At 37.9% G+C, this 18,419-nt stretch overlaps 5 protein-coding genes and 1 long non-coding RNA gene across 11 annotated transcripts in view; 5 read left to right on the top strand and 1 right to left on the bottom strand.

Annotated features, from left to right (window-relative positions):
• The window catches only part of LOC124349621 (LIM homeobox transcription factor 1-alpha-like), a 947,038-nt gene that overhangs the window by 49,324 nt on the left and 879,295 nt on the right, over window positions 1–18,419 (bottom strand). The gene's annotated exons all lie outside the window — the stretch shown is intronic.
• On the top strand, window positions 241–8,168 carry LOC124349837 (speckle-type POZ protein-like). The gene is made up of 3 exons (XM_046800727.1): window positions 241–305; window positions 443–501; window positions 7,060–8,168. Exon 3 carries the CDS (start codon window positions 7,090–7,092, stop codon window positions 8,152–8,154), a length of 1,065 nt encoding a protein of 354 aa, XP_046656683.1. The 5' UTR covers window positions 241–305; window positions 443–501; window positions 7,060–7,089; the 3' UTR covers window positions 8,155–8,168.
• LOC124349850 (TD and POZ domain-containing protein 1-like) lies at window positions 8,856–11,122 on the top strand. Of its 5 annotated transcripts, none has more exons than XM_046800760.1 (3): window positions 8,856–8,943; window positions 9,656–10,846; window positions 10,917–11,122. In XM_046800760.1, exon 2 carries the CDS (start codon window positions 9,788–9,790, stop codon window positions 10,829–10,831), a length of 1,044 nt encoding a protein of 347 aa, XP_046656716.1. In that variant the 5' UTR covers window positions 8,856–8,943; window positions 9,656–9,787; the 3' UTR covers window positions 10,832–10,846; window positions 10,917–11,122. The 5 variants fall into 5 exon arrangements, with proteins under 5 accessions (XP_046656716.1, XP_046656714.1, XP_046656713.1 ...); XM_046800758.1 differs by lacking the exon at window positions 8,856–8,943 and adding an exon at window positions 8,971–9,060; XM_046800757.1 differs by lacking the exon at window positions 8,856–8,943 and adding an exon at window positions 9,205–9,362.
• Window positions 12,157–13,575, top strand: LOC124349846 (speckle-type POZ protein-like). Of its 2 annotated transcripts, none has more exons than XM_046800749.1 (2): window positions 12,157–12,257; window positions 12,337–13,575. In XM_046800749.1, the coding sequence occupies exon 2, from the start codon at window positions 12,386–12,388 to the stop codon at window positions 13,436–13,438; it is 1,053 nt and encodes a 350-aa protein (XP_046656705.1). In that variant the 5' UTR covers window positions 12,157–12,257; window positions 12,337–12,385; the 3' UTR covers window positions 13,439–13,575. The 2 variants fall into 2 exon arrangements, with proteins under 2 accessions (XP_046656705.1, XP_046656706.1); XM_046800750.1 differs by having other exon boundaries at window positions 12,164–12,186.
• On the top strand, window positions 13,740–15,769 carry LOC124349809. The gene is made up of 2 exons (XM_046800662.1): window positions 13,740–15,035; window positions 15,094–15,769. Exon 1 carries the CDS (start codon window positions 13,890–13,892, stop codon window positions 15,021–15,023), a length of 1,134 nt encoding a protein of 377 aa, XP_046656618.1. The 5' UTR covers window positions 13,740–13,889; the 3' UTR covers window positions 15,024–15,035; window positions 15,094–15,769.
• Window positions 17,467–18,040, top strand: LOC124350393. The gene is made up of 4 exons (XR_006920887.1): window positions 17,467–17,485; window positions 17,548–17,667; window positions 17,734–17,846; window positions 17,915–18,040. It is a non-coding gene; the product is annotated as an uncharacterized LOC124350393 (long non-coding RNA).

An 18,419-nucleotide genomic window follows, 5' to 3' on the forward strand; every position in this document is an offset into this window, starting at 1 on the left:
CCAAGGCACTCACCAATCACCCTCACGTTATTATTCTTTCGGCTGGTAGTCTTGTATTCGTCAATTTTTACCGGAAATGCCATCAAAATGAAGATAGCCTTACTCGTGGTTTGTTTAATGAAGCTTTCATTACCACATTTAAAAATCCCTCTTTTTTATAGCAGAAAAGTCAAATTTAAAATTTCTCGAATATTATGCTACTACCATCACCAGATGGCATGTTTGGCTGTTAGCTGGCTCAGCTTGGCTGGTAACCATGGTAACCACTTCGCGTTTCATTTTTTTTGTTAACCAAGGCCATGCTGGTATGTATTTCTTGCGTTTTTGGTCCTTCTTACTTATAGAATACTTAAGAATAATTAGAATTAGAAACTGTTTTCTATTCAGCAGATATCCAAAGAATCAAATAACTAGATTAACTTTATTTATTTCCAATATCCAGGTAGAATTTTACGTCGATCATTGATTTTGACTAATAATCCATCTTGAAGATATAACAAGTTTGTTAGAATTCAATAAAATCGAAGCACGAATTTAGTTTTCAAGTCCCTTTTATATTGTCATGGCATGGCATCGACTCAATACACACAAGGTAATATAACATGTCATGAGATTAGTTAAATACATAGAAAATACTTTAACCAGAACACTTGATACTCACACCACAGATATTACAAGAAGAAGCTAGACACTGACAGGAACGGAATCAAGAAGACAGATGGAGAGGCTAAACAGAAACCCCCCTTGGGCGTTTGTACAGCCTCTTTCTGAAGGGGTGAGAGCCGTAACTAAACTTCTGGCGCGAAGTATGAGATTGATCCGCAACAGTCTCCCTCAATCTCATACTTGGTAAATCTGTTACAACACCTACACCTATTCTTTTTCTCATATCAACGAATCTTGGTCCTGGAAGTGCTTTTGTAAATGTATCGGCCAGCTGATTATGTGTTCTAACAAATTTCACTGCTAACAGTCCGTCCGCCACTTGTTCTCTTATCCAGTGCCATTTGAGTCGAATGTGTTTTGTTCTTTGGTGCAGTTCAGGATTATGCACCAGTCTCACTGCCCCCTCGTTATCACAATACATTGGTACATTCCTGATATCCTTCCCAAGTAGATCTTCCAATAAGTAGCCAAGCCATACGGCTGTTTTTCCTCCTTGGCACACTGCTATGTATTCAGCTTCTGTTGTTGATAAAGCCGTAGTTGGTTGTTTCTTGCTGGACCATGCCACTGGTCCATCATTGAGAAACATTATACTTCCTGATGTTGACTTGGAATCATCAATATCGCCTGCAAAGTCCGCGTCAACATAGCAATCAAGTCCTTTCTTTTGTCCGCCAACCCAAATTCCATATTCTTTTGTTGCTTTCAAATAGCCAAAAATTTGGTCGAGGGCTCTCCAATGTTCGTTCATTGGGTTTTGACAAAATTTTGCAATTCTACACACCGCATAGGCTAAGTCTGGACGGGTTTGAAGGGCTATATACAACAGAGCGCCTACAGCTTCGCGAAAGCTGTAACCTCTCTCTCCCTCGCTCTGTTGTCCTTTACACACTGAAAGTTTAACTTTTGGATCTGCTGGAGTCACTCTGGGGAATGCTTCATTCATCCCGAATCTTGTCAATATCTTCTCTATTAAATGTTGCTGTGACAGGAAATATCGGCTGTTTGTGGGATCCATAGTGATATTGATCCCGATGTATCTGGTTGGTGGCACTACTTTAAATTGGTATTCTTCTCCAATTGCTTCTTGAACTTCAATTAGAGTTTGTTTTCTTTTGCTGCCTGTCCATGCATCATCCACGTGAACTATAATGTAGCTGGTTTCAGTATTTGTTCTCTTGATGTATACACATGGATCGGCTCTACACGGTTTAAATCCAAGACGGAGAAGAGTGCGGTCAAATCTGCCATGCCAGAGTCGAGGAGCTTGTTTCAATCCATTTACAGACTTTTTAAGCAAACACACTAAATTTTCTTTTCCTGGAGCTATAAAACCTTCCGGTTGTTTCATGTACACCTCCTTGTCCAAATCAGCGTAGAGAAAAGCTGTGCTAATATCAAACTGCAACACTTCCATGTTTTGGGCCGCACACTCGCTTAACACTACTTTAACCGATTCACTGTGTGGAACTGGTGCAAATGTTTCTTCATAATCCATTCCATAGCGTTGTCCGGTTCCAATTACTACCAATCTTCCCTTGTAGGTTTCTTCTACACCCTCGTAGGCTGGTTTTATTTTGCCAATCATTTTGCAATTTAGTGCAGTTCGGCCAACAGGAAGAGGAACAAGGATCCATGTTTTGTTCCGAATTTGAGCGTCGAATTCCTTTTGATAAGCTGGTAGCCATTTTTCTTTATTCATGGCCATAGCTTCTCTGTAGCTCTGTGGCTCATTCGATTCCACATGTAATGCTCTACTGTTTTTCTCCATAAATTCTCCTATTGTTCCAAAAAATAGTATTCTTGTTATTTGTTATTTTCAGATGAGAAAAAAATATTCAATGGGACATTTTATATACCATTTCAGCAAATAAATTTAGGTTTATTCTCAAACAAAATTTATTTTTACTTGACAAGAACAAATATTGCGAATATTATGAGCATACCGATTAATCCAAGTTTGGCCAATGGTCTATCTAGAGAATTCCTAAAGGCTTCATATCTTGCTGTATAATGCTTGGGTCGTCCAGTTCTTCTTCCTTGACCTTCCGGAATTGGTAGATCAATAACGGGAAGTGTTTCATCATCGGCTTGTGGATCGATTTGGTCAGGAACAGGAGGAGTTCTCGTAGTTTTATCTTTCGGACGTTGTTGTTTTCTTCTTCTCGGCTCTTCCTGTTCTATTTGAATTTCAATCTCTGCTCCGATTTCGGGAATTGGTTCTTCTCCTCCACCATTTTCGTTGTTTATCTCAACACGATCAATCTCTTGAACTTTCTCATGAGCTTGATTGATTTCTTCCTGTCTTCGGTTCTCTGCCATATCTAATTCTTGTTGATCAATCTCTTGAGCTTCCTAGATATAAATATTCAAATTCTCATTGGTGTATACACATATTTTTACCTCCAAATTTTTATTACCGTATGAGTTTCAGGATTTTCTTCTTCTCCTATATTATCTGCAGATGTTCCTCTTTCGTTACTCGTTCCTAGGATTGGACTTTTTAACTCTTCTTGGATTTCTTCATCCTATCACCACACCAATTATTTGATAATCATTAAATAATCCTCAAAATTTAAAAAAATTGTTATTATTGTTACCAATCCGAGAATTTCTGCAGAAAGAAGAAATGGATCAAATAATGTTGTTTCCTTTTCGCTTGTCTCTTCATTGTAGTCGTTGATCAACAGGTCTTCATTAAAAATCACGTCCCTGCTTGTGATGAATTTTCTCGAAATAGGCTCCCATATGATCCATCCTTTCATATCTTCTGGATATCCGACCAACCATCCTGGTTGAGCTTTGGAGTCAAGTTTCTTTCTTAGCTGATCTGGGACATGAACATAAGCTCGACATCCAATAACTCGAAAATGGTCAACACTTGGCTTCTTATTGTAGAATAACTCGAATGGTGTTTTGTTGACTCGCGACGAAATAGTTCTATTGAGAACATGAACGGTGCTGAGTAGAAACTCTCCCCATAATTCCAGGACTCTTCTGCTTTCTTTCTTTATCAGGCTTGACTCTGACTGGACTTCTCTCATATGGATAATTTTTCGTGTTGGTTCCATGGTTCTTCTCATTTCTCTTTCACTTCTCGAGTTTTCTTGTGGAGTGTACCTGTTTGAAGTTTGTTGGATAATTCCATTTTTCTCACGAAATTCTCTATTCTTCAGGTACTCGATTCCTCCGTCCGATCTGAATTTCTTTACTTTCTTGCCTGTTTGTCGTTCTAGCCATGCCACAAAAATTTCAGATTTTTCAGCTGCTTCTCCCTTTTTCTTCAATAAATAGACTTTAGTGAATCCGCTGTAATCATCTTTAAAAATTACGAAGCAGGTTTCTCCCTTTGGAGTAGAAACATTGACAAATCCAACATCAGTATGAATCAATTCTCCCACTTCAGTAGCTCGATTGTTACTTGCCTTAAATGGTGATCTCTTCATTGCTCCAAATATGCAACCTTCACAGATGTCGTCTTCCTCTTCATCTTCTTTGTTCAGTTTCAAACCATTCACTGCTCCGAGTCTCGCCATTTTTCTGACTGTTTTATTGCATGCGTGGCCGAATCTTCTATGCCATCGAGCGATTGAGAATGTTGACTTGACACTTGCTGCTGCTGATTCAATTGTTGGCGGTTTTTGGCTCTGGATGACTGCTGTAAACTTCATGTGGTACAATGACTTGCCTAACTTTCTTCCTTCCAGCACAGGAGTGTTTGTCTTCTTATCTATGATGAGCACGATATTGTCAGTGAAATTCGCCTTAAATCCACGATCCATTACAGTACCAAGCGAGAAAAGATTGGCTCCAAGTTCTGGAACAAATAACACATCGTTCAGCTTGCCAATTATTCTTTTTCCGTCCACGTACGATTCTATTTCGATGTCTCCTACTCCTAGTACATCCAGCTTGATAGAACCAATTCCATGTACTTTCCAGGATCCTGGGTCAACTGATTTTAGTGAAGAGAAGAAATATTTTCGTTCCGTCATATGGTGTGTGGCGCCTGAGTCTGCATACCAGTCGTTTTCATTCTTTGACAAGAAACAGTATGATGAAAGCAGGTTGGATGCTGGATGATGGATGTCGTTGTCTCCTCCACCTCCGTTGAATTTGCGATTGTTGTCAAATTTCACTTGGCGTGCATTTCTCTGCTCTCCCTGCTTTTTGTTGTAGCAATTGCGTGCTAGATGACCCGGTTTTCCACATTCGTAGCAATCATATGGACCAAATTGTGGTTTAGATCCTTGATGGTGGCCTCTTCCTCCTTGATAATCTCCTCGGTGACCTCCATTGCTGCGATGTCCTTCTCCTCGTCCGTAACCTCTGTATCCGCCACTTCCTCTTTCGCCACCATTTCCACGATAGCCTCTTCCTCGATATCCTCTTCCACGATAGCCTCCTCTGTAATCACCATGGGCTGCAAATGCAGTTTCAGTATTTTCATCAGTTGATTTCTGTATCTTGCTCGGGTGTGAAGCAAAGAATGCCACATCAGCCGGATTTATTCCACCTCCTGGTAAAGCTTTGTTTCTGGTTTCTTCAAGCACCATTCTTGCAGTCAGTCGAATGAGATTTCTGTGCTCTCCAGACGGTAGAGTTTCCCATGCTGCTCTAGCGCCATGAAAACTTGGTGGTAGAGTAGACAGAATACGATCTTCAATTTGTTCATCTGATACTGGAGCTCCCACATTACTCAATTCATCTGCCATCTGCTTTATAGTGTTGATGTGTGCCGATACGCTATGCTCTGTCAAATAATAAATTGCCTTTCAAAAACTATACTTCATTGTTGTTGATTTTTGGTTATTATTACCAGGATTCATGATGTACTGGAAAAACTTCGCTGTCAATTGATTTGAGTTGGCTGCTGCCACTTGTGCGTGCTCTTGATTAAGTCTTTTCCACATGTCAGCCGCGTCAACTGATCCTCCGACTGACGTCTGATACTCGGGTTCTAGGCTTCCGTAAATAAGCCCAGCAGCCATGGCATCTCTCTCAATCCACGTGTTGATTTTCCTTCCGTTTTTCAATTTCCCTTCTTCATCATATTCCTGAATAAAAGACAACAAAAGAGGTTTACTACAACACCTCTGTACGGGTATAACTTAGTTTGCTATATCCAATTCAGTTTACTATGCCACAATTACCTCTGCTTGGGTGTAACTAACTTTTACTACTACTACCTCTGCTTGGGTAAAATTTAGTTTTCAAAGTTTTACTGCTTTCACCTCTACTTGGGTGCCATTTAGTTTACAAAATTTACTTCAATCACCTCTACTTGGGTGTAACAAAATTTACTACAATCACCTCTTCTTGGGTGAAATTTGGTTTTCAAAGTTTTACTGTACTCACCTCTACTTGGGTGCCATTTAATTTTAAAATTTACTACAATCACCTCTACTTGGGTGTTACAAAATTTACTACAATCACCTCTACTTGGGTGAAATTTGGTTTTCAAAGTTTTTACTGTACTCACCTCTACTTGGGTGCCATTTAATTTTCAAAATCTACTACAATCACCTCTACTTGGGTGTAACAAAATTTACTACAATCACCTCTACTTGGGTGTAACAAAATTTACTACAGTCACCTCTACTTGTGTGAAATTTGGTTTTTCAAAGTTTACTGCAATCACCTCTCCTTTGGGTGCCGTTTTTAAATTTACAAAAGATTACTACAATCACCTCTGCTTGGGTAGACTTATTTCACTTTTACTACCAAATACATTCAGTCGTAAAAAAATGTATGGTGGTGCTGGTTCAATCACCATTTCACACTGTGTGTTCCAACTCATGCATTTTTCTTCTGACTTCTCTATTTGTAACATGTCTGCTATAAATTTTTAAAACACGAGCAAGAGTTTTGTTACCTCAACTGGTTTTTGTTCCGTTCCTTCTATGATTCCCACCAGCTTCTTGGCTCGAGCCATGATAAGGGCTCCAAACTTCCATTGTGAAAATCTTGTTCCATTAAATTTGGCTTGGAATATTAGATTATTCCCATTTCCTTCATGATTTGCCATGCTTGCTTAGTTAGCAGAGTCGATAGGGTCCCATAACCTGTTAGAATTCAATAAAATCGAAGCACGAATTTAGTTTTCAAGTCCCTTTTATATTGTCATGGCATGGCATCGACTCAATACACACAAGGTAATATAACATGGCATGAGATTAGTTAAATACATAGAAAATACTTTAACCAGAACACTTGATACTCACACCACAGATATTACAAGAAGAAGCTAGACACTGACAGGAACGGAATCAAGAAGACAGATGGAGAGGCTAAACAGAAACCCCCCTTGGGCGTTTGTACAGCCTCTTTCTGAAGGGGTGAGAGCCGTAACTAAACTTCTGGCGCGAAGTATGAGATTGATCCGCAACAAAGTTGCAATTTGTTACCACTTTAGTCAATGAAATGGAAGAAATTTTAAATGTCAAAGCTGATGAAGTTAGGCTTGGATTGTTTCGAATAAGCTGGATATTTAAAACCAATATGTTTTTGAGTCAAGTGCTGGGTAGTCGGGCTACTCGCAAAGTGAAAACTCATCTATGTGGTTCCCGGTTTAATCATGTAGGCCTATTTAACTTGATATACTCTTTTCAACCTATGATTAACAAAACTAGGAAGTACACTGCCACACTAACAGTTGAAAACACAGCTTGCAAGACCGATTTCTGTGAGAATGGTGGGAATTCTGAAAGATTGATAATACAGCAGCTGCCAGGATCTAATATCACAGATTGGAAAATGGACCCTCTTTACATGTGGTGCAATTGCTCTGGTTGGGATAGGACAGAAGCCTTTCATCTGATTAAGAAGAATTCAGTTGATTGGAATCTAACATTAATGTGCGATTCTCCGATCAACGGTATTATCCTATGGATAGACTTCGGAACGAACACCGCGGCCGAAATTAACATCCTTAACGGACTGGGTGAAATGTTCAACAACCAAACTAACTGTGACGTTCATTTTCAATTCAAAGACTTGGAGAGCATCGGAGCTCATGCTAACATTTTGTCGACCGGGAGTCCTGTATTCGCTGCCATGTTCCGGCCCAGTTATTTGGAGTCGAAATCGAGAATAGTGATCATCGATGACATCGACCCCGAAGTTTTCAAGCAGTTGCTGATTTTTTTGTATACCGGCAAAGCTCCCAGATTGAAAGAGAAGAACATCGTTCAACCGCTTTATGAAGTTGCAGATAAATATGAAGTTGTAATTCTGAAGAACGAATGCATCAAAGTATTGCAGACACAACTTAGCACCGAGAACGCCATCGACATTTTGGTTTGGTCACATTTCTTCTCTATAACGAATCTCTTAGAAATTGCCATGGAGTTTTTATTGGAAAATTCCCGTGAACTTTGCTCTCAGCCTCAATGGATGAGTTTCATGAAGAACCACCCGGAATTGTGTCTGCAGGCAAACCAGCGTATGGCAGCTCTGCTACCTCCATCGAAGAAACGTGCCATTTAAAAACAAAACAATAGGTACTCTTTTCTTTTCTTACAAATATAATTAATTGTAAAGGTGACTAGAATTTTCCATTAACTAAGTTTTTTGTATTCTTCCACAGAAAAAAAAATTATGCATCGTGAGCACTATATAGGTCTGGTTCGAAATTACTTTACTGTTTTTAAATTTTTTGCAGTTTGATTTTGTGACAACTCTTAAGAAAAGAAAGAATTGCTTAGTTCATGCTCACGCTTACGTTATTATTATTTCGACGGCATTATTCGCATCATTCATTATTATTATTCCTGTGTTCGTCAATTTGTATGCCGGAAACGCTCTCAATATAAAGTAAGCCTCACTCCCCGTTTGTTTTTTGAAGCTGTCAATAAACACGACACAAAGAATTCAATCTTAGATCCTTTTTGATAGCAGTCGATACCTTAGGGTAATTCGCTTATAATTTTAATTTAATTAATTTCCATTTTTTCCACCTTACTTAACTAAATTGAGTTTTAATGAGTTATCTAAACTAACTTGTTCGCTTTAACCAAAAAAGATAATAAACTTTAAATTAAAAGTGAATCATCAGAAAGAAATTTGGCAAAAACGGGCAAAACAGAAAAGGCGGAAAAGGTATAATTTTTTTATTTGTTTTTTCTAACGTCATTATAAAATTGGCAGCATGGGTGCTGTCCTTAACCAAGCTTGTAAAGAATGGTTGTCAAAACGTTATTCACTTATTTGTGAAAAAGTTAGTGATTCATACAATATTTGAGGATTTGTCTGCTCTTCAACATTGCTTGGTGGAAGGTGTGGTGTACGACGATGGACGATCGTTCGAGACCCATTGATTCTGCATTTCTTGCTACCATATGAAGAAGGGTGACTTCATTGAAAAATGTTATGTACTTCTATTATGGGATTCAGGTCTGTTTTGATAAGGTTAAAACTCAAGAGTTTAATTGAATAAATTTTGCCCTACGCCATTCGCCATTACTCTCATGAAGCGATCATAATGCGGTTAGTCGTGTACAGGTGGCGCTAACGCTAATGAGATGAAAATGCTTAAATCGTCTTCTGCTTTTGTCGTGAATAGTGTGTAGTCGAGTGCGAGATAGATAGTTACCAATAGTTACTGCTTCGATTAGTTGTGTTAAGCACTGGTAAAGCAGGAGTCCTTTACAAGTGTAATCAAGGTATTTTTTTTTTGTCTTGAGAATGATTGCTGGGTGAGGCATTAAATTAGGGTACAGTGGTACATACACCCAACATGTTTGACTTGTTGGCATGTTCGTTGAATTCCATCCAATTGACTAGACTACATCAGCAGTAAAGTCACAATTTTCATCAATTGCTTTTTGAAATTTAGATTTGTCTACAGTTATGTGGATTATTTGATACTATTTTAGTGAATTTTGAATTATGTGGTTTATTAGAATTTTTAACTAAAAATTCTAAAACATTAATTTAAGATGGAATATGTAACATTGTACAATACTGATGATGTTTGTTGTGCTTATAGGAAAACCATGAAATAATCGAAGATTTCCACTTAACTTCTCAAAATTCATCTCAAAAATTGCTTCTACAACACAGCTGGTGAAATAATTACGTGTCTGGTGTACTCTTGACCCTTGGTAATCCATCCATCATCATGACAGGCAAAGCAATGTCAGGCAAAGTGATAGTAAAAGAAGTTCGATTTGGATTATTTCGTGTCGTATGGAAGCTTTCATTGGAAAAGGGTAAAAACGTGAAATATCATCAACAATTTCTCCTTGAAGGCAGGAATTTCAAGATTTCTACGAGGAATACAGCGTATTCCAACTATGTCACACTTAAATTTATTTCTTGTAGTGACCATTCTGCAAGCCAACCTGAAGATGAGCAATCAAAATCGAAACGCTTAAAATTAGAGGAAGAATTAGTTTTGCCCGAATTGAAAAATCTGTCAGATTCTGTCAAAGTTATGTATTTAGGCAAAAGCAGCAAAAGTGAACCTCAAACTGGAAATGACCCTATCAAATGGGAATTCTCTTCATCCCAAATCCTATCAGGAAATAAGACCAGCATGATCGAGTTGTGGATCGACTTTGGGACAAATGAAAGAAATGAAAAAATTGTTATCAACGGACTGTCAGAAATTTTGCACAATCAAACTCTGTGTGATGTGAAGTTCAAGTTCAAAAACAGTGAAGAGATCGGGGCCCACGTTGCAATCCTTACTGCCAGAAGTCCTGTTTTCGCTGCCATGCTTCAGTCGGATTTCGTTGAGTCAAAAACAAGAATTGTGAATATTGCCGACAGTGAAATGGACGTTTTCAAGGAAATGTTAGTCTACTTGTACACCGGTAAAGCTCCAAAGCTGACGGAAAACAACTTTACTCAGTCCGTTTACGAAGTAGCTGATAAATATGGCGTCAAATCCCTCCAAGATGATTGCGTCAACCTCCTTGTAACTCAACTGAGCAACAATAACGCTATGGAAGTGTTGGTCTGGGCACAATTCCATTCGCTTTCCAAGCTGTTTGAAAAGGCCTTGCGTTTTATTGCGAAAAATTCTGAGGAGCTCTGCTCTCAACCCGCTTGGTTGGATTTCATGAAGGACCATCCCAAATTGTGGCTCAAGATTAACCAGAGAATGGCCAACCTCATCGCCGAAGGATATGAAGTTGGATTATTTTCAGATGAAGAATAATTTGCACTATTTTCGGTAAGACGTATGAGATTCTTATTTTTGATTTTAACCATTGAATTAAAATTGTTTTATTGGTTTCGTCTAGGTTATGTGAAGTTTCAACTTAGGAATCTATAAAGTTGAATGAAAACAGTGCTTTTGTCACGAAAACTCGGAATTGTTAGCGTCTGATTTTAGTCATAAAGTTAATTTCCTTTTATCTTACTTAACCAAGTTGAACTTTAATCTTATCATCTAAATTTACTTGTTTGCTTTTACCAAAAAAGGTAAATAAACGTAAATGTGAAGTGATTTCAAAAAGTTTAAAATTTGGCAAAACAGAAAAGGTATTATCCGAGGTAATGTTTTTGCTTTGGCGTCTTTTTAAACCTGATTGTTTGCTACCAAATTTGTACAGAATGGTTGATTTGGACGATCGTGATTCCACTGAGATCCAAAATTGCCCTCGAAATTTTAGGTCTCTTCTCAAATTCACTCCATCCAAAAGTTGTTTGAAAATGCCACCCAATTTGTTGGGAAGGAGTTAAAGCTAAGCCCCCCTACCATTTTTACGTTGAATGAAAACAAAACCCTAAAGTTCCCTGGTAGTGTGTATATAATTTTGGTCGTTTGATAATAACTCAAGTCGGCAAACTTGTTTTGTTTCTATATTTTTATACTAGCGTTCAGTTTAGAAATGAAACCATGTTAAACCTTCCATTTTAATCAAATTAACAAAGGTCTTGAATCTTGATAATTAAGAGGTCCCAGGTCTTCTCTGCAATCGTACATTTCAAATCTATTTGAAACAATGTCACATCATTATTTATACGATCGTTAGCAATGTTCGTTTTTTAGATTAAAGGAGTTGAGCTCTGTCTCTTGTGTTGGACTTGGAATTTTATGGCGTGGATTTCAGTTTATCGTTTCTTTTAGAATCTGATACGAAGTTAGATTTCTTTATACTGGTACGTATTAATACCCATTTTTATTTCTCCTTCACTTTAAAAGTAACCTTGTACAACATGTACCCTTAATTGATTAAGACTAACAGGAATTCGTCGCTGCAAATCGATAACCATTTCCCCCGACAGTTTTTTTCCATAGCGGAAAAATAAGTAGCCTACCGTAACAATTTGATTTTGTTTGTTTGTGAAAATAATTTCATTTTCATTAGGTGTTTCTAAGTCATGGTTGTAAAGATACGCACTCGTCGTTTTTTTATGCTGTCAATAAATACGGCATCAGGAATTCAAGAGCCCTTCTTTTTGATAGAAGTTTAAAAAAAAGTTCTTGATACCTTATGACTACTTCCATCACCAGATGGCATGTTTGGCTGTTGGCTTTGTTTGGCCGGCAATAACCGCTTGATTCAGGTAACCAAGGCCATGTTGGCATGTGTTAATTTGTGTTAACTATCCTGCTTAATTATACATATACAACACAAGTAATAATTAGAATTTAAGCTCAGCTATTTTCTGTTCACATATCTAGTGTAACTATATTTATTTCTTTTTTCTACCCAGGTAAAATTATACGTCGATCATCGATCGAGCATTGACTCAAGTCAATGAAATGGAAGAACTATTAAATGTCAAGGCTGAGGAAGTTAGGCTTGGATTGTTTCGTATAAGATGGACATTTCCAACCAATATGGTACACAGTCAAGTGGGTACTTACAAAGAAGAGACTCGTCTATGTGGTTCCCAGATTAATCATGTATTCAACTTGATATACTCTTTTCAACCTACGATTAACAAAACTAGGAAGTACACTGCCATACTTACAGTTGAAAAGACAGCTTGCAAGATGGATTTCTGTGAGAATGGTGGGAATGCTGAAAGATCGATAATACAGAGTCAGCAGATGCTGGGATCTAATATCACAGATGGGAAAATTGACCCTCTTTACATGTGGTGCTATTGCTCTGGTTGGGATTTGACAGAAACCTATTATCTGATTAAGTATAATTCAGTTGATTGGAATCTAACATTAATGTGCGATTCTCCGATCAACGGCATTATCCTATGGATAGACTTCGGAACGAACACCGCGGCCGAAATTAACATCCTAAACGGACTGGAAGAAATGTTCAACAAGCAAACTAACTGTGACGTTCATTTTCAATTCAAAGACTTGGGGGGCATCGGAGCTCATGCTAACATTTTGTCGACCGGGAGTCCTGTATTCGCTGCCTTCTTCCGGTCCAGTTATTTTGAGTCTAAATCGAGAATAGTGATCATCGATGACTTCGACCCCGAAGTTTTCAAGCAGTTGCTGATTTTTTTGTACACTGGCAAAGCTCCCAGATTGAAAGAGAAGAACATCGTTCAACCGCTTTATGAAGTTGCAGATAAATATGGAGTTTTAATTCTGAAGAACGAATGCATCAAAGTATTGCAGACACAACTGAGCACCGAGAACGCCATCGACATTTTGGTTTGGTCCCATTCCTTCCCTTTACCGAATCTCTTTGAAATTGCCATGGAGTTTTTCTTGGAAAATTCCCGTGAACTTTGCTCTCAGCCTCAATGGATGAGTTTCATGAAGAACCACCCGGAATTGTGTCTGCAGGCAAACCAGCGTATGGCAGCTCTGCTACCTCCATCGAAGAAACGTGCCATTTGAAAATCGAACAAGACTCTCTTTACGTTTCCTTACAAAGACAATTTTGTAGTGCCCTGAATGTTTCATTACAATTCAGTTATGTGTATTCTTGAAATCTTGACCCAGAAAATAAAACATGCATCCCGTTTTTAAATCAACCATGTTCGATTGCAATTTATTTTTCAAATAGAAAAATGGGCGACAAAGATAATTATTAAATGGAAAATTTACTAAAACAGCCAAAATTAATAATGAAAATAGATGAAATAATATGCTTTTTTTGCAATTCAATTCTGTTTTTTAAATATGGCAACACTGAGACTGCTGGCTAAGACTCGTCTCGTCGTCTGCAATTCTGCATCTAGAAAATATTGGCTTAAACGTTTCTTTGGTGTCGATTCCAGTACAGGTTATCTCTTTTTGTGACAATTCAATTCAGATTTACCAAGATTATTAGTATCATAACTTCAGTATGAACAAAAAAATGAGCGACAATGGGCTGACTAATGTAGAAGAAGTGCGTCTTGGATTGTATCGTGTGAACTGGAGTTTTTCTGCTAAAATGAAGACAAATGTGGGGGCGTACACAACTGTGTTTGCACTTCGTGGATCCCAATTTGGTCGCATTTACATCATCACTTACGATTTCCTTTGCAAGACTTTTAATGAAATGGAGCCTTATTATTTCTCCTTCACTTTAAAAGAATATTCATCTAGCGAAAGTGATTCAAGTTATTCTCAATTGACTGGAGTGGGAGTTAAAGCTGCACAACCATCAGAGCCAAAACGCCAAAAGATTGATGAAGCATCAGTTTCATCCCAAGTGACAGAACGTGAAAAGTTACCTCCACTTAAAGTTTCTTTAGACAATGGAGACAATTTCCTATTCATGGGAGCAGAATTCAACCAGGTAAACTCCAAGCTGTGGGAAAAACGCATATTCAGCAAAGATAATCCGAAAAATGTTGCTTTGTGGATCGATTTTGGAAATAGTGAGTTGAACGAAAACAAAATCGTAAAGGGTCTGGCTGGAATGTTCTACAGTCAAACTCTATGTGACGTCCATTTCCATTTCAAAAATGGGCAGACGATCGGTGCTCATGTGATAGTCCTCTCAACTGGAAGTCCCGTATTCGCCACCATGTTCCAGTCCAGCTTCATCGAGTCCAAAACAAGGATAGTCAACATTGAAGATATTGAGCCCGAAGTATTCAGACAGTTGCTCATTTGTCTGTACACGGGAAAAGCTCCAAAAATGAAGGAGAATGGTCTAGCCCGGCAGCTGTATGAAGATGCCGATAAATATGGTATCGAGAACCTCAAGAAAGAGTGCGTTGAAGAATTGCTCAATCAACTGTCGGTCGGAAACGCCATCGAACTGTTGATTTGGTCCGATTTCCACTCAGCCACGAAACTGTTTAAAAGCACTCTGAAGTTTATAGCAAAAAATTTCGCTACTCTCGTCTCAAAACCTGAATGGATGGAAATGATGAAAAATCGTCCGGATTTGTGCCTCAAGGCTAACCAGAAAATAGCTCAACGGATGAAACACGGGCAGTTTCCTTACTCCAAAGAATTCGAACAAGATTCTGATGACATAGCATAATCCTGCTTGGTGGTGAGGAACTAGTAACACATTTCTACTTACTGTTCTAATTTTAATTTCCTTACTTTAGTCTTTAGATATCCTTTTTTGATTTAAAGAAAGGTTTTCGGACGGCATTTCTGTTCAACCTGGAAAATTTGTTCAAGTTACTTGGGGCTCAAAGAAAAACAGAGACATCATCTTATACAAGACACTCAATACTTCATTAAGTGCAACTGAACAGTTAAATTAATTTCAGTGTAGAATTGTGTATCTCTTTTTGAAAACAAAGAATTTCAATTTCGGTTGCCATTTTGCTTAAACTCTTCTTTTTCCTTGGTGTAAACATAGGATCAATATATTTTTGTTTGCATCAATGTAAACTGCTAGGTTGATTTTTTTTTTTTTTTGTAACCGATAGACTACAACTGTTCAATGCCTGTTAACTGATTTCATCAGGGGAAACTTGTCAGCAACACAGAAAGTATCTGAAATTTGAAAATTATTCTTCTGATGTTTACATAACCAATTTTTTAAGTTAACACGTAGACTGCCACGTATTTTCCCCTGTTGTCAGTTCCTGAGGTTCACACGGATCAGTTTTGGTGCTTCTATGAGTGTGAATGGGAAGGATCTCTCGCTGGCGTAATGGGTCTTTTTCTAACAGTTTTGTTTCGTTTCTTTGTTTTTAGTCTCTGATGCAATGGACTCTTTGTATATTGCAGACTAGATCAATAAATGTGCAAATAAAAATAATTTGCTATATGGCCTTGTTTTTTTTACTTTATAAAGGGTGTTCATGGCAGACTGAGCGGGAGCGCGAGTGTTGCAGATCACTGGAATGATCGCCATTTGGAGTTAAGTGTTTGGCTGTTGAAGATGTGTTGCGTAAGTTTTGACGTTTCTTATGCCTTTATTATTTCAATGAGTGTCAAATTGTCAATGACCTAGAGCGGGAATTGTTTACAAACAATTTTAAACATTTCTTCTTTCTAACGCTAGACGGCCTATTTCAACGGTTTTTTTGCAATTATTTTGAATTACTTTGCACATCTCTAAAACATTTATCGGCAGTTGCTGTTAGACAATTTTTAGTGAAAACTGACGATAACGATACCACCAACAAAGCTCACTTGTTAGAATTTTGAAAAATTGCTTTTTTTTCTACTTCCGGTTTTCTCATTTCAGACAGTAGTTCAGTAAATATTCATCCCACGCTCAAAAGAACCACATATTCGTGATCCTCGTCAAATTTGTGGTAAAGTTCATGTTTTGTTTTGTGCGTTTTCGTACTTCCGGTTTCAAAAATTTTCCTGAACTTCCCATAGTTCAGGAAAATTCTCGATTTTGACCAAAATCTGGATTTCGTTTAAATTACACTTTTTCGACCCCAAATTTCATGGAGATCACGAATATTTGGTTTGTTTGATCATCAGCTCAATGGTTAAGGCGCTATCGCTTACTTCCGGTCTACTTCCGGAAAATTTGCATGAAACTAACAAGTGAGCTTTGTTCTCTGTAGAGTTCTAAAGATTCCGTGCTAGGTTTAAGCAAACAAAAATCACGTTTTCAAGTTTTGTGACTATCTAAAGGTTAGCCCTTTAGATACTGAGTTTTAGATGTGTCAAACAGATGGCGTGATGATTGTAAGTTATTGGCTAATGGCGGTTTGTTGTCAAAAGTTTAGCTGAAGCTATTTTCTTCGTAAATTACCAATAAATTTGTAAGTAAATTAGATCGATTTCGTGTGGAATTTGCTGAGCATGTGTTCTTTTTCTTGAATATGTTGGATAACCTAAATATCATTAATTTGCAGGAGAAAACGTGAAAGAGGCTTGCAGGCTACTGTCAACTTTTTTTGCCAAAATCATTGTATGCCTGCTGAATATAGACAAGTTCGGGATGCTGAGTTGCACAACCGCAAAATTAGGATCGTGCGCCAACGAGTTTTTGTAACGTTGTGGGGATAGTAGAAAGCGGGTTTTTTATTATTTAAGCATAGAATTACTTATCTAATCTTAGAAATGTTCAGGATTATCGTTGTTTAGAACATTCTGCTTTTTATAGAGTAATTTTAAATGTATAATTCAGCTTAGTTTACCCATTAAAATTAAAGAAAGTCCAAGCCTGGGATGCTGTTTAGTCTTTTCTTGTGTTTTTTGACAGATCTGCTGACAAGTGACAAGCTCAAACACACAAGAAAAGACTAAACAGCATCCCAGGCTTGGACTTTCTTTAATTTTAATGGGTAAACTAAGCTGAATTATACATTTAAAATTACTCTATAAAAAGCAGAATGTTCTAAACAACGATAATCCTGAACATTTCTAAGATTAGATAACTAATTCTATGCTTAAATAATAAAAAACCCGCTTTCTACTATCCCCACAACGTTACAAAAACTCGTTGGCGCACGATCCTAATTTTGCGGTTGTGCAACTCAGCATCCCGAACTTGTCTATGTCAAATGATACAGCATACAGGTATTAACCAACAATAGCTTTATTAAAGTATTGCTAAAACATATTCTTCATCTTTGGTATAGGATTCAACACAATTATCGGCTGATTTCCATTGGACTCGCTAGATCACCATAACCCTAGTTTGGACCAATGTTGGCTGTAGCAACATCTTTTCCTACCAAATTTACATTGGCAGTATTGTGGTATTACTATTCTTATTTCAGAAATGAAACTTTATGTTGTGTCATAACTTGAACATTCTGTTGTAGAGAAAGCTGTGACAAAAGTAATTTTCTCTGGACTCATTCCATCTATTGGAGAACTTGAGAATGGGAACTACTACATCTACTGAGGAAACCTGATCGGTGTCAACTCATCATGTGTAAGTTCAGTTGCCATGTCCTGAATTGAATTCTTGTTATTATCTTGTTGTTCTTGATCTCCATGTAGGTAATAGCCAAGAGGTGAACATCGAAAGGGGGTTGGCATCTCTACGACATCAATTTGGCGTTGACTTCTCTACGACATCAATTTGGCGGTGACTTCTCTACGACATCAATTTGGCGGTGACATCCGACATGTAATAATAATAATAATAATAATGTAATACATATTTAACGTGCACTTTTACAAACAATATGGACAAAGGCACGGCAATGACTTGGGGAAGAGGAAGCATATAAATTTCAGTTTTCAAAAGCAACACGACAGAGATGGGTTTTCAAGGAGGAGCGGAACTGTGCCAACGTTGTAGAAGATCTCACAGAAAAGGGCAATGCGTTCCAGATTGCTGGGCCAGCATATGAGAAGGAGGTGGAGCCATACTTCTTTGTTTTGATTCTTGGTACAACAAGCTCAGGACGGGAGGACAAACGACGAAGAGAACTAGGTGGCTCGTAGCGCGCGATAAGGGAAGTCAAATAGCTTGGTGCAGTACCATTTAGGCAATTAAACA

The sequence above is a fragment of the Daphnia pulicaria genome, chromosome 7 (genome assembly GCF_021234035.1).
Source record: "Daphnia pulicaria isolate SC F1-1A chromosome 7, SC_F0-13Bv2, whole genome shotgun sequence".
Classification (NCBI taxonomy): domain Eukaryota; kingdom Metazoa; phylum Arthropoda; class Branchiopoda; order Diplostraca; family Daphniidae; genus Daphnia; species Daphnia pulicaria.

Excerpts from the sequence above, each read along its gene's own strand:
- LOC124349850 (XM_046800760.1), top strand. The coding sequence starts at position 9,788 with ATGACAGGCAAAGCAATGTCAGGCAAAGTGATAGTAAAAGAAGTTCGA.
- LOC124349837 (XM_046800727.1), top strand. The coding sequence starts at position 7,090 with ATGGAAGAAATTTTAAATGTCAAAGCTGATGAAGTTAGGCTTGGATTG.
- LOC124349809 (XM_046800662.1), top strand. The coding sequence starts at position 13,890 with ATGAACAAAAAAATGAGCGACAATGGGCTGACTAATGTAGAAGAAGTG.
- LOC124349846 (XM_046800749.1), top strand. The coding sequence starts at position 12,386 with ATGGAAGAACTATTAAATGTCAAGGCTGAGGAAGTTAGGCTTGGATTG.